At 36.0% G+C, this 14,315-nt stretch overlaps 1 protein-coding gene across 1 annotated transcript in view; it reads right to left on the reverse strand.

Annotated features, from left to right (window-relative positions):
• LOC123557965 (CUB and sushi domain-containing protein 3-like) overlaps window positions 1-14,315 on the reverse strand; it is a 70,090-nt gene that overhangs the window by 31,841 nt on the left and 23,934 nt on the right. The window contains exons 5-14 of the mRNA XM_045349798.2: window positions 8,633-8,892; window positions 7,245-7,412; window positions 4,555-4,595; window positions 3,848-3,921; window positions 2,806-2,989; window positions 2,137-2,214; window positions 1,469-1,642; window positions 1,164-1,337; window positions 702-878; window positions 295-468 (exon numbers count right to left, since the gene is read on the reverse strand). Of these exons, the coding sequence (XP_045205733.2) occupies window positions 295-468; window positions 702-878; window positions 1,164-1,337; window positions 1,469-1,642; window positions 2,137-2,214; window positions 2,806-2,989; window positions 3,848-3,921; window positions 4,555-4,595; window positions 7,245-7,412; window positions 8,633-8,892 (1,504 nt within the window). The remainder of the gene's footprint in view (window positions 1-294; window positions 469-701; window positions 879-1,163; window positions 1,338-1,468; window positions 1,643-2,136; window positions 2,215-2,805; window positions 2,990-3,847; window positions 3,922-4,554; window positions 4,596-7,244; window positions 7,413-8,632; window positions 8,893-14,315) is intronic.

Genomic DNA, 14,315 nt, shown 5'->3' on the forward strand with positions numbered 1-14,315 from the left:
GCGGTCATGCTTTTTAACAAAATCAACATGGCTATTATGTTGCATTGTTGGTCGTAGATCACCAAAGGAATATTTATGTGAAATCATCTTAAACAGGCTAGAGAAGATTTTCAAAATCTTTCAAATATCCATATAGAGAAAACTAGCAAAAACTGTTCTCAACAACATTGCATTCTGTTTCATTTACATTCAGTAAAAAGACCGTGTTGCATCTCTAGAGGGAAAAGGATGTACACACGTGAAAGCATAGTCTCCTTTTATTTTGGTTCTAATTTATATGTATTGTAATCTCACCGGCTACTTTACATGTCGGATTTGATCCGTTCCAGAACCCACTATGCAGACACTCTCTCTTACTGTCACCATGTAAAATGAATCCAATGCCACAGCTATATGTGACTGTATTTCCTACAGTGGTGTTGGTCATGTCAATGTTACCATTTACTGGTGGCCCAAGCAAACCACAATCTGCAGTACAGTTAATTTCAAATATATAGTTTATATAATGATACAATAAAATCATGTTCAATGTGAAACACGTATTACAAATAAACACAATTTAAATAAAGATGTATATAATGTTATATAACAATAAAGTTGTTATAATTTAATTTAGCAAAAGAACACAATTCGTTTTGTTTTGAACGCCGAATACATTGTTTTTCGATGATTTCGGGGTTATGTACGACTAACATATAAACCTTTAGGCGAACAGAATGGCTGAGCATCGCTCCATATTTTGTTTATTAGGCACTGTCTTGAACTGCTACCCATTAGGTCGTAACCTGAATTACATGAATAGGTCGCCCACTTCTGATATGTTGTGCCTTCTAACGCAGAAACATTCCCATTTTCAAGATATGTAGGTGCACCACAGTCTGAAAAAGAAGATTCGATTATTAGTTGAAAATATGTCGACTGTACTATTTTTGTCTGACCGAGTATTGTCCTATTGTCCTAAGTTCACTAGACCAGGGCGGGATAATCTGACAAACTTGAAAAAGACTCCTCACTCGATCAAAGTTGTAGAGAAAAAGGATAACTGACATGTAACTTACGACCAAGAATGATTTAAGTCAGTACACAATTCATTTTCAGTTGATTTTAATTTATTCAACACCAGTGGCAAAACACAAGAGTTAATTAGTGAAATAGACATGTACCTATTATAACACAAACTGGAGGCGGCGAGCTCCAAGCCGGAGTATGATCACAAAACATGCTTGCATTTCCAGAGACTTCGTAACCGGTAATACAAAAAAAGTTAACTGTCGTGTTGTATATAGTTGAATTTGTTGACACATATCCATTAACCAGCTCTGGAAAGTTTCCGCAATCTAAAAAGTAAACATTTTGCATATTGTGGGTGAGGTGATTTCTAACTATCCCATATAATGACGTAAAATTGTATGTTAATTAAGAATATACATTCGTACGTGAAATTTAAGAAGTAAATGTGCATATGTACCTCTTGGCTTGCAATATGGTTCGCTCTCTGTCCAGGTTCCGTTAGCCGTACATGTTCTGTTTTCCGTGCCAACTAGGTCATGTCCTATGTTACACATATACGTCACACTGTGAGGATAATCAGTTCCATCCGGAGCTAACACGATTCCATTCGCAATAGTTAGTTCTCCACAATCTGAAAAGAAAACAGAAAGTTCCCATATTCTTTGAACATCTGCAGTTACAGTATGGATATCAAATAAAATCTATTATAAGATACAATGCAACCAAGCAAGATAATATCAGACTCGGTTTGATCGAGTCTGTTCATGAGAGGTAATGGGAAGTACAACACCCTAACTTAAGCGGAATTTATCCATAAATATTTATAAATATTGAATGGACTCCACGATCCCAAAGGACCAGAAAATATAACAACACGGAATCCAAGTACTGGGAGAATTTATACGGCCCTCACGTAGCACTTAAAGATTGCTGTTGTGATCGTTAATAAAATCTATAAGTAGATCCTTTGAAAGCGTGACAAAATGGTTAATTATTGACGTTTTGGTGAAACTAAACGACTCTTACAGTGATTGAATCCCTTGAAACGATACATATCACATACCAATACTAGTATAACTATAAATAGTTATCAATCTTTACGAAAACTGAAAAGGCTACACATACCAACTTCTATTTTCCAGAAACTGGAGTCGTTGACTGGGACAGAGAGTGCACCACAGCTGACATATCCTTCCACAAGACCTATTTATAATTGAATGAAATGTTTATTATAAACTGAATGTACCTTCTCGATACCAGAAGGTCACGTGGCGTGCCTATAATCACTTCCTGCTGTTTCACAGGTTACAGGACTTAGTCCTGTACAAGCTTATTTTGTTACTATTCGCAGTTTACAAGGTACATAATAACAACTTGTATTGTCACTAGTATATACAGTACATGTAAATTACATGGTATAACCACTATCTCTTTTAGATAATAGCATATACAGTTGCAGCGAAACAGTAACGATCCCGTCCGGTTAAATCCTTAAACATTAAATGGCAACAAAATTTAAAAATGCTCATATAAAAATATGTAACAAGAAAGATTACAGAACCTTTCTAGAACAGACATTAAATAAGCCAAACTTAAGAACTGCCTATCCTGTGAGACAAGATCAAATAGGAAAACATAGCGTTCAGTTGTAAAAGAACTGAGCACATAAATGAAACATTAAAATTTTTATTGAACAATCTTAGCAAATTTATAAACGTAATTTTCATAAAGATAAAAACACTAAAACTCAGATTACTGCAATATTAACAAAAATGTGGCACTATTATACAATACCTGAGGGTATAGATACGTGATAATCTTCCTCAATATCAAAAACATACTGGAAAGTTACATTGATTTGGCGGCGTATTGGATCAAAAACAACATCAGATGATGTTGAAGCATCTACTGATAGTATTTTTGTATTTGTAGAAGTTTCGAAAACTTCGATAAAGGCATGATCTGTTGGTCTTTCGAACTAAAACGAGATATGTATCTTTATCACATGTTTGACGTCGTGGGAGTGTAATAAAGCCATTACATAAAAATGATATTTTTTTTACACTAGTGTAATATAGCTTTGACGTCGACGTCGTTTACAATATAGGAGACGTTGGTCAAATTGACTTGTTTATAATAGTTAAAAAAGTAGATTTTTTTATGTTTCGACAGGAAAATCTAACATGTGATAAAAAGAATATTACATTTGTGTCTTTCCACACTGAATTTATTAAACTCATTTTATCATTTCATTCAACTCGTTTAATAAATTCAATATGAAAGGACACGTGTAATATCCTCTTTTTAAAACATAAAAAATCGATAAATAATTATATAAGCATTCGACTGGCATCTCATGTCAGCAACAGCGGATACAAAAGCTGCGAAATGGCAATATTTTGAGAACTTCACAATGCAAACTTATTGCTGCTTTTTATTGAAAATGGCAATTATTTATTGTACAAAATAGGAGAATTGTAGAGTAATGATCACTTAACCATTTCGTGCAAATGATAAATTTATGTCTTGTAATTATAGTGTAAAACATATTTACTTTAAATACTAAATCAGTCACAATGATTGACCTTGTAATGAAGGTGCAGTTAATAATTTGACTTTGACAGCTACAAGGTAATCAAATTATAATGCGTATCCTCAACACACATTATTGTTTTGGATCAAATAGTCTATTCTTGAAATGAGATCGCAACATGCAGGCCACAGTCCTTGTTTTTACTAAAATTAAGAGACTTCAGCCTATATTTGTTGCCTTTAATTACATTTAAACTTTATTTATTAATGCGTATATAATTATTTATCATATAAATTACATTACCGTCTGATCTATTATTATTATCCATGTGTTGGTTAGTCCCACACGCTCAACCCTTAACGGTGTCGGTCCAGAAACTAGAAAATCAATGTAGCACGAGCTTAAGTCTTTACTTTATAAAAACAACAAGTTATTTTCGCCAGTTCTTTGTTTTTGGTAGATTCGTATTGCTTTCAGTGATCTATGACTTACTAATACATCTGCGGATGTCTCTAAATTGTTTTTTTTTTGAACTGTGTAAATGTTGAGTTCTGCTCAACCCGGGGCTAGCGGGCGTGGACGGTAGCATCCATTTTAACTACCGTCCATGAACAGGCGCAATCAAACTGAGCCTGCAACATTTTATTTTCATTTTTGTCATGTTGAGCGACCTGTGGAGTTCCCACTTTTTTCTGTTTTACTATTGATTTAAATTTTGTGTAATTGTGTGAAATTCATGTCTTGAAGTTTTACTAGGTTTTGCTAAAATGTTCTCTGATCAAAATGCATTTCACGTGGCCAGAAAGTACTAAATAATGACCAAAGCTTTGAATGTTCTGCACATCAAGACCTATAATGACCTACTAAGAAAGCGACGAATATCTGCTCAAAACTATTCAGAACACGACAGTCCACATGTTAAAGTCCTAAATTTATTACTAAAACGACGGAAAAATGCATTAGTCTAAAAGAAACAAGTGTAGCGATAAAACGAGAATAGTGATTTTTACCCGAGACAGGCAGTTTTATACATCGCATCGTACTTGTTATGCTGAAATGGAAAACAACATACTAATACATGAAAACTGGTACTTAGGCTACGTGCAAGATAATTCAAAGTTGTTTGCATTGAAGTATAAAAAATAGCAAACAATAGATTTGTTGTAAAAGCAAGGTCTATGTCTTAAAGGATAAACAAAATTAATAGCTCAGTTGTTGTCACTTTGTCATAAGTATTTCCTAGAATTAATTGGAATGCATATACAATTTATAAGTTATCTATTGAAAAGGCTGGAATGCATGCGGTAATAAATATGAAAGAAAAGTTTATGCGAAGGATTTTTTATATGAACATTTTGAAACAGCTATTATTTGTAATCATATTTGTACCACGTATGGTTAAGGTATTTATTGAAAAAAAGAATGACTCTAATATCTGAGACTGCATGAGATCGTTAGCTTACAGAAATCAAATAATTACACAAAATTGAACACGAAAAAGAAAACCATAGAGCATTAGATAAAACATGTTGTTCTACTTACAGATTTCATATTAATACAAGCTAACAGATCTAATTCCAGTGCAACATGTCTATATTGAATCACTTGGTCATAGTGAAAAATTGATAATCACCAAAATTTTATCAGTTTGCAACACATGATATGGGCATTTGTCTCTTACAAAAATACACGTTATGACAATGGAAAAGTGACACTAGACCTGGTAAAATAAAAGCTACAAACATTATAGCCAAGTGAAATTAATTTTCATGTTGGTATTTTGTAATGTTCCAGCTTGTAAAAGGTTAAAAGGACAAATTCACGGTGTGAAGAGTCTTTGACTCATTTTATTTTTGTATACTTTTATGCAAGGCACGCCGTCCACATATTATATTTTTCTAAATATTGCATTGCCAGCTATACTACAATTTTTCAAGAAAGATGCATCATTAAACATAGTTTCATGTTTTGTTCATTTGTCTTTAAAATAAACAAGTGAATGAAGTATTGCCATGCAATACAAAGTCCCCTACTGGAAGGCACCTGATTTTCTCTACTGCAGTATAACATAATGAAGTGATATCTGTCAATGATGTATAAACAATATTGTACTATACATACAGTATGTTATAACAAAACACTTGGATTAAAATTTGCATAATGGATTTTTTTGGCCGATTATAAAAAGTTATCATATCAGTTATTTATAGTAACAACAAAGGGAAATTAATCCTAAAAAAATTCTATATAATATAAGTCCACAAGAAACTCTTTACCAGGTAGAGATAGGTCAAAATACACCTAAAAATTGGATGTAACATGCATGTTGTACCACAGAAAAGTGGTCTCGATTTTTCCTTACAGCCGGTAATAAAAATGTTACAATATAATCTATTTATAGTAAAACAAATGGGAGGTAATTCTAAACACAATGCTGCCTCATGGTTGTGAACATTTGTGCCAAGTTACATAAAAATGCGTCCATGCATGAAGATGAAATCTGCGGACAATGTCATTCTTGAATTTGACCTTTCGTCTCATCATGGGGTACATTTATGCCAAGTAATATTGTAATACTTGTTGCATGACAGTGTCCTAGACCGGACAGGAAAAAAAAACTATTGACCTTTGACCTCCAATTGTGACCTTGACCTTTGAGCTAGGTGTCCGGGTTTTGCGCATGACACGTCGTCTCATCGTGGGGAACATTTGTGCCAAGTAATATTAAAATCCCTTCACGAATGACAGAGTTATGAATCGGACACGAAACAGACCCTGTTCATGCCATGTTAATATTTGACTGCCAAGTGTGACCTTGACCTTTGAGCTAGGGGTCTGAAAGTTGTGCATGACACATTGTCTGATTATGAAGTACATTTGTGCCAAGTAATATTATAATTACTTCATGGATGGCAGAGTTGTGGACCAGACAGGAAAAAAGCCATGTTGACATTTGACCTCCAATTGTGACCTTGACCTTTAAGCTAGGTGTCCGGGTTTTGCGCTTGACACATTGTATTAACATGTGAAACATTTATGCCAAGTAATATTAAAATCCCTTCATGGATGGCAGAGTTATGGACCGGACAGGAAAAAAGCCATGTTGACATTTGACCTCCAATTGTGACATTGACCTTTGAGCTAGGGGTCCGGGTTTTGCGCATGACACGTCGTCTCATCATGGGAAACATGTGTGCCAAGTAATATTAAAATCCCTTCATGAATGACGGAGTTATGGACCGGACACGAAATTGCGGGCGGACGGACGGAATGACGGACGGAAAAGCGCATTCCTATAGTCCCCGAAACTTGTTTTCAACCAGTAGGGGACTTAGAAACAAATAGCATACATCAAATTAAATTACACAGAAAAAGTTGTATAAATTTTGAGGCTAATCAACAGGAAGTGTTTCACTTATTAGTTATTACAAAATCCTACAGCGGCTTTACTAATAAATTCGAAATACAAGGTTAAATTTCGATGGGACAAGTTAAGTGACCTACACCATCCGACTTCGATGGAGCGTTTTCCCATTTCTTTAATTTTCTAAGATTTATACGTTTATTCAAAACGTACGTTGCACCCCATTTCCCTTGAAATGAAACGATACCTTTCACACCGTGAAACGTAATGTACATATATATTACATTTTACGCTGTAATAAGGTAATGAATTATTTGTGACTGGACATTAATTTACCTTGAATTGTCTGTCGCATAGAAACACAAAGAATGGTCTTTTCCAGAGTCGCTAATTGTTGGAGTCCAGGTGACATTCAATTCAACATAATACATGGAGGAATCTTTTGATTGTATCTCTAGTGATCGCACCATTCCAATTGCAGATATGGTCGTTATTCTATGAAAACTGAAATTGAAACCCTTTAAATATAGTCTGCAGATATCCGTTGGAAGCACGAACCGCCTCCATGTAAAATAATAGCAGGCTGGGTTCATGATGACACGCCCGAAGCACCGGCTTAAGCGCAACTGTTATGCAAATAATTTGTATTTATTTTATGCTAACTGATGAAATACTGTGTTTTATCAGTGAGATATAATCTATATCACTCACTGCATATCACTCACTGTAAATGATATAGCTTTGCCGAACTACTTATACACTGTGTATAAATTTTAAATTATTTGCTTAAAATAGGATGAAAATGGTGGTCGCACTTTGTTCTGTGTAGTATATTTCTCGATTTCAATTATTTTACTTAATGAGACTTTCATAACGTCATGCAGCAAGTAATAAAGTAAAATGGAACTTTATGTCGTGTGCGTCTTTCTAACGTCACAACACGTCTGACGTTATGTTCGTTTACGTGCGTCTGTTTCTCGCGCCGAGATTAAAATTTGTTGCAAAATGCATATCTCAACGTAATTAACTTTCAGCCTGACGGCGGCAAGTGATTCTGCCTTTGCGACCAGTGCAGACCAAGATCAGCCTGCACATCCGTGCAGTCTGATCATGGTCTGCACTGTTCGCTATTAAGTCAGTAAATTTTCAGGGAACACCCCTTCAAATAATAAATGGTACTGTCCAAATTGGAAGATGGACCGGTCCATTTTAGAAATTTAGCAGGGTATTGATTAAGCATAAAATAAAAAGAAAATTTGTTTGTTTTTCGGGAATATAGAATATATCTCACCTCAAAGTGGGAAAATTTTCACATTTTCACTCGCGCTACGCGCTCATGAAAATATTTGAAATTTTCTCAGTGAAATATATTCCATATTCACTCAAAACAAACAATTATCCTCTATATATTCAATGATACCAAATGTACAGAAAATATAACAATATCGAGTCCAAAAATGTGAACATCCTTGAAAAATAACAATTAAGTGAAACTCCATTCTTTTCGAAGTGGATAATTCGAAAACCACCCTTACCCCAAACTCATCGTCAGCTCCCGGAAAATACCTTTATAATGAATATTGTTCAATGGCTCGAACTACCGATAACTCGAACAAATTTTATCTCGACTGTAGTACATTTTTATAAAATATGTGTTCCTTATCAGAAGTACAATGAATGGTGAACATGAAATACCGCTGCTTATATTATCATAAATAACATACTTTCGTTGACCTCTTGCTTTAATGGTTACATTATAAGTGTCACCAACGTCCAGTGCAAAGCATGCGTTGTCTTCAGGGGTCGGTTGTATAAATTCTGGAACGTCGTCACAGTTATTTCCAGCGTAAATCCTTGCGATAAATTGTAGCGGAATACTGCTCAATGCTGTCGTAGATAGTATGTTGGGATAGTCTTCGATTTGTAATGCAGCTGCGTACAGACCTAGGTTTTTGTCCGCTGTGTATGTTATTGTACACTTTTCCTATAAAACATAAGAAATCTAAGTTAACAATTTAAAGCTCTGCTTGTACTTTATAATCTCGAGAAATTACTTTTTATGTATCGATTGTTGCCATTTTACTTTTCATTTGGCGCAAACTGGCAAAGGATTTTTATGTTGTAACCAAAATGCCACAAATGCGTACCTTAACAGTCAAGTCAACCTTACGAGGGTCAGTCTAAAAGTAATGACAACTGCATGCTTCCGTAGAAGTTTGCAAGCAAGAAACTCGTGTTTATTACGTGGATGATATGAATGACTCCTTAATAATCCTGCAAAGTATTATTGAAAACTGTCGTATCATTTCGGAGAAATCTATTTCTCAATGAGTGTAGTCACATACATGAAGCAAAATACATGAAGCTATGAAAAGCCAAGATAAAGCTGAAATTAAAGCGAGCGTACATTAAAGTACGTTGTTCTTTAGAAATACCTACAGGGCAGATACTCAGTGAACTGCATACTTCATATATGAAGTCTACAATATCAGAGAAAACTGTTTACAGGTGGGTACGTAAATTTACCAAAATGGCCAAGCAGTCTTTAAGACAAGGCTCGTCTTAGTAGGCCAAAACAGCAATAACGTGAAAGAACATTACTGCTGCAAGACGTTTAATAAATGAAGACGCCTGGTACACGGTGTCCGAGATAGCAGCTTTTCTTGACATGTCAACGGGGAGAACTCATGAGATTATCACCAAGCACTTGAGTTTAAAAAATGTTTGTGCCCAATGATCGGTGCCTCACATATGAACCGAGGAGCAAAAGGCCAATAGGGTCAAATGCGCTGAAGAAACGCTGTCAAATATAAATGATCGCCCAATGTCACATCTCCTAATAGAAGACCTGGATATACTTCTGTGAGCCACAGTGTCCCATTGACAACATACAGTGGCTGCGAAAGGTGACCGTAGACCAGTAATTGCAAACAGAACTAAAAGTGTCCAAAAGGTTTAACATTCCATCTTCTTTGACTCAAGTGGTACTGTTGTACCTATTCCTACACCGTCAGGAATGTTAGTCATTGGCGCGTTTTATAAAGACAAAGTGCTGAAAGCTGTAAACGAAAATACAAAAATGCGCCTAAGGATTGGTCTTTGCGGTCTCCAGTTGGTCCATCACATCGCTTTGGCTCATAAAAGTGCCATCGTTCAAAAGTTTCTTAGAAATGAAAAATTAGAACAAATCAATCATCCCGCTTATTCACCAGATCTAAGTCCTTGTGACTTTTTTCTCTTTCAAAGGGTGAAAAAGATGCTGGTTGGGTGCAAATATTTATCGAATAAAGCCCTTGGGAGTGGTAGTTATCAGTTATTTAAGATAATAGCAAGGGGAGACCCCTCTGCAGCGTTCACCTCTTGGATTTCTCAATTGCGGAAGTGCATTGAATTCAAGGGCGAACACTTTGAATGGATAAACTAAATTTAAAGTCTGTCCACAGACTGTGTACCATATTTAAGCACAGTTGTCATTATTTATAGAATGACACTCATAGCTACTTAAAAATTTTACACAGTTTTCTCGCAGTGTCAAAATATTAAAAATGTGTTTATTATACAGGATTTAGGTTTTACAATATGTTTGATTATATCGATCTAGAAAAACATTGTCAAAATATTTATACGTCAGTATGACAAAATAGTTGGAAGAAGTAATTGATGAAGTCGGTAGTAGAGATGTACACGCTATAGACCTATGTTAAGACTGATGATGGATAAGCGATAAAAATGAGAGAGTTTTTCTTTAACCAATTAACCAATTAACTTAAGCATCTGGTACGTCTGTCTACTGTTTCGGTCATTCTTTCGATTTTTCAGAGTCAACATTTTAACCATGATGAAACCAGGTAAGAAGTTTGCCGGAGTAATTCCCGGACAAGTTTTATATTGAATAATATTTAATTTAATTATGGGTCACTAGGTTAATTGTAAAACAAGGTTAGCTTTTGAAAAAGCTAGCAAGCGGCTCGGTTCGTTCTTTTTATCAGGTAAGATGTGGGCATGTATACAGCCTATGCACAAAACCGTTGTGCAGAAATGGGTAACTGAATATGTAAGTGTATGCTCTATAAGGGAAGACAAAGCATTGATATGAATAGCTTATTGATTTTGGTTGTTTCAACAATTTATCTTGCGTTCTCTGGATTGTGTGGGGCCCTAGTTTTCCTGGGAAACTTCAGTGTAGAGTTAGGCTAAAAAACGAAAGACGCGAAACAAAACGAAAAGAGCCCGAGTTAACTCAGTTCTGCACTGCTTATTGGCTCATGATCACACATTAGTAATGTTACTTATGTCATGTTTATCTAGCAAAGTAAATCACTTGTGTCCTAAATTAGAAAGTTTTCTGTTGCATGTGTGACTCAATCAAAGTCAAGTGCAGTATGCACTCCGTGGCACACTATCAGTAACTTCATTGCTTTAATCTTATACGTCTCTTTTCGTTTCAAGGACGGCCCGTAAGCCGGAGAGGAGGGTCCTGGATGTTGAGGTGCCCCATAGCACCCCGGGGAGGTGATGCATGCTTGTTTACATGTGCGCATTCCCTTTTCGGGGTGTGGGTGCCAACACACATTTTTGGCCTCTTATTCGGTGTAGACGTTTTTGGCGGTCGTATTGGCCCGATACGATCAATCGGCTGGTCATGCCAAGTCCTAGGAAATTGCACTTTAATTACTCTTACATCTTCTAATTCGTCATATCAAATTGCATCTGTTTTTGTTTTTTTCCTTTTGACAATGCACAATTAACTTCTTTTGGCAAATTAACGTCACACAAAATCAAATGTACTTTCCTTCTCTTGTCACATTTTACTGCTTTCAGCAACTTTCATAGTACGTTCACACAAAAGTATTGAACACGTCATGGCAATATGTATTACAGTTTCTATTTCCTAGAAGGCGGTGGCTTAGGGCCAATTGGTCGGGTAAAGTAGCAATCCCTTGAATCCCCTTATTGCATTTTTGCAATACAGTTGGTGATATAAACAAGATTGCAAAATACCTGGCCGAGTATATCACTACAGTATCCCTAACATGTTTGAGCTGGATATCCGCTCTGCTTACATGTTCCCTTGTTGGACTCCGCGGCGGGTGGGGGCTGCGAGTGACGAATGTTAACAAATTCATCATGGAAAATCAAAATAAAAACAAACGACCGCATACCGAAACAGACTCATATGGCACGGAAGGTGAGAATCCCTCTCACCGACCATACACATCCAACATGGCATTTCCAAGATTTCTGTTAATTCTGTCAACTGATGAAACTTTTAAAATGACAAGTCTTTCTCCATTCGTAATTGAAAAAACACTTCAAAGTGTAACTGGTGTTCCGAAGTCCGTTAAAAAGTTACGCACAGGGGATCTGCTCGTTGAAGTAGAAAAAGCAGCACATGCTCAAAATTTACTTAAACTAACATCCTTCTTCAACCGGCCATGTAAGTGCATTGCACACCGCACTCTGAATTCCTCAAGGGGGGTCATCCGCTGTCCTGATCTTGCTGGAGTTTCGGAGTCGGAAATTGTGCACGGCCTTACTGATCAACATGTCACGGCTGCTAGACGAATCAAAATTAAACGATTAGGAAAAAAAATAAACAGTAACACTATTATTCTTACTTTCGGCATACCTTTCCTTCCTTCAGTCATAAAAGTTGGATACCTCATAACAAAAGTTACAACCTATATCCCTAATCCACTTCAATGCTACTGCTGCTTTAAGTTCGGACACAACGAGAGAAACTGCAAAAGTGATCACATTTGCCCAAAGTGCTGTCGAGATGGCCATTCCCATGACGAGGACAAGTGCAATTATACAGTGCGTTGTGTGAATTGCGGCGAGCCACATTCAGCCAGGTCTCGCGACTGCAAGACGTGGAAACTCGAGAAGGAAGTTCTTCATGTCAAGTTCACACAAGGCATTGGATTTCCAGAAGCCAGGCAAATTGCCAATGCTAGATTTACATCTCCATCACTCGCACAAACTTATTCACCAATCACTAAATCTGTCGCTAACAAAACAACACAGTGTATTGATGCTTTTACTCAAACAGATTCAGTGACCGTTTCTCAAAATCCAGCCCCAACTTCGGAACCTAGCAAACAACAAACAAATGTACAGAAAAATCCTCAAGGTAAAGCTCCAGCTGCAATACAAAACATCCCTAATTACAAGCCACAACAACAACGAATAAGCAATGTATCTAACAATTCAACAAGTACTTCATCATCGGTAAAGGTGAATAAAACACCTAGACAAAGAATTGAACTAAATACCGGTGGACTGGGGAAGGATCTAATGATCCCATTAACCACTACAACCGGTTTTAACATCTAGCAGTAGATGTAGATATGGAGGACGAGGAGGATGGACTTTCGTCTAAGCCTCCTGCCATACTTCCTAAACCTTTAACGGAGAAACAGATTACTAGGATGTCTTCTCCTGAGAAGACTGAATAGTGTGAATACCATGTTTCCAGATAGAATATATTTATGTCGAATAAAATAATCCAGTGGAACTGCCGTGGACTTAAACCTAATTAAAATGAAATTCTCCTTCTTCTATCAAAATATAATCCCTCTTTGATGTGTTTAAGTGAATCCTTTTTGAAAGAAAGTGACAACATATCCTTTAAAAATTATTCAACGTATAACTTTATCAATAAAAGTTCAGAAAAGGCTTCTGGTGGCGCATCAATTTTAATAAATAATGCACATCCGCATAGAGAAATTGTTTTGAATACTACCATTTAGTCAGTTGCATTGCATGTAACTATGGATCGACCTATAACATTTTGTTCAATATATATATACCTCCTAAATTTAAACTTAATCTTGAAGATCTTGACAACCTGATCAATCAACTACCGCAACCGTTTATTCTGATGGGAGATTTCAATGGTCACCACGAGTTTTGGGGTTGTTCTGATAGCAATGCTAGAGGTCAAATTATTGAAACCTTTATTGAAAGAAATTCTCTCTGCTTACTGAATGATAAATCCAAAACATACCTACATCCTGCTACAGGACACTACTCTTCTCTTGATTTGTCAATTTGTCAACCAAGCCTTTTTCTTGACTTCGAATGGATTGTGCTAGATGACTTACATGGGAGTGATCATTTCCCGATTATCTTATCAAGTATTGTTCAGCAAACGTCAGCTGATTCCTCTTATTTTAAATTTAATAAAGCTGACTGGCAGCAATATCAGTCTTTATACAAAAATGATTTGTCTTTGGAGAATTTCGCCAATTTTTTTGATCCTATTGATCGGTTTTCTGTTATTTTATCAGATATTGCAGACAAGTCTATCCCAAAAATTTCAAGAAATGGTAAATCAAAAAATAAACCATGGTATAACGATGATTGTAAGACCGCTATTCGAAAACGTAGAGCTGCCGTTAAAAA

This window comes from Mercenaria mercenaria, chromosome 5 (genome assembly GCF_021730395.1).
Source record: "Mercenaria mercenaria strain notata chromosome 5, MADL_Memer_1, whole genome shotgun sequence".
Lineage (NCBI taxonomy): Eukaryota > Metazoa > Mollusca > Bivalvia > Venerida > Veneridae > Mercenaria > Mercenaria mercenaria.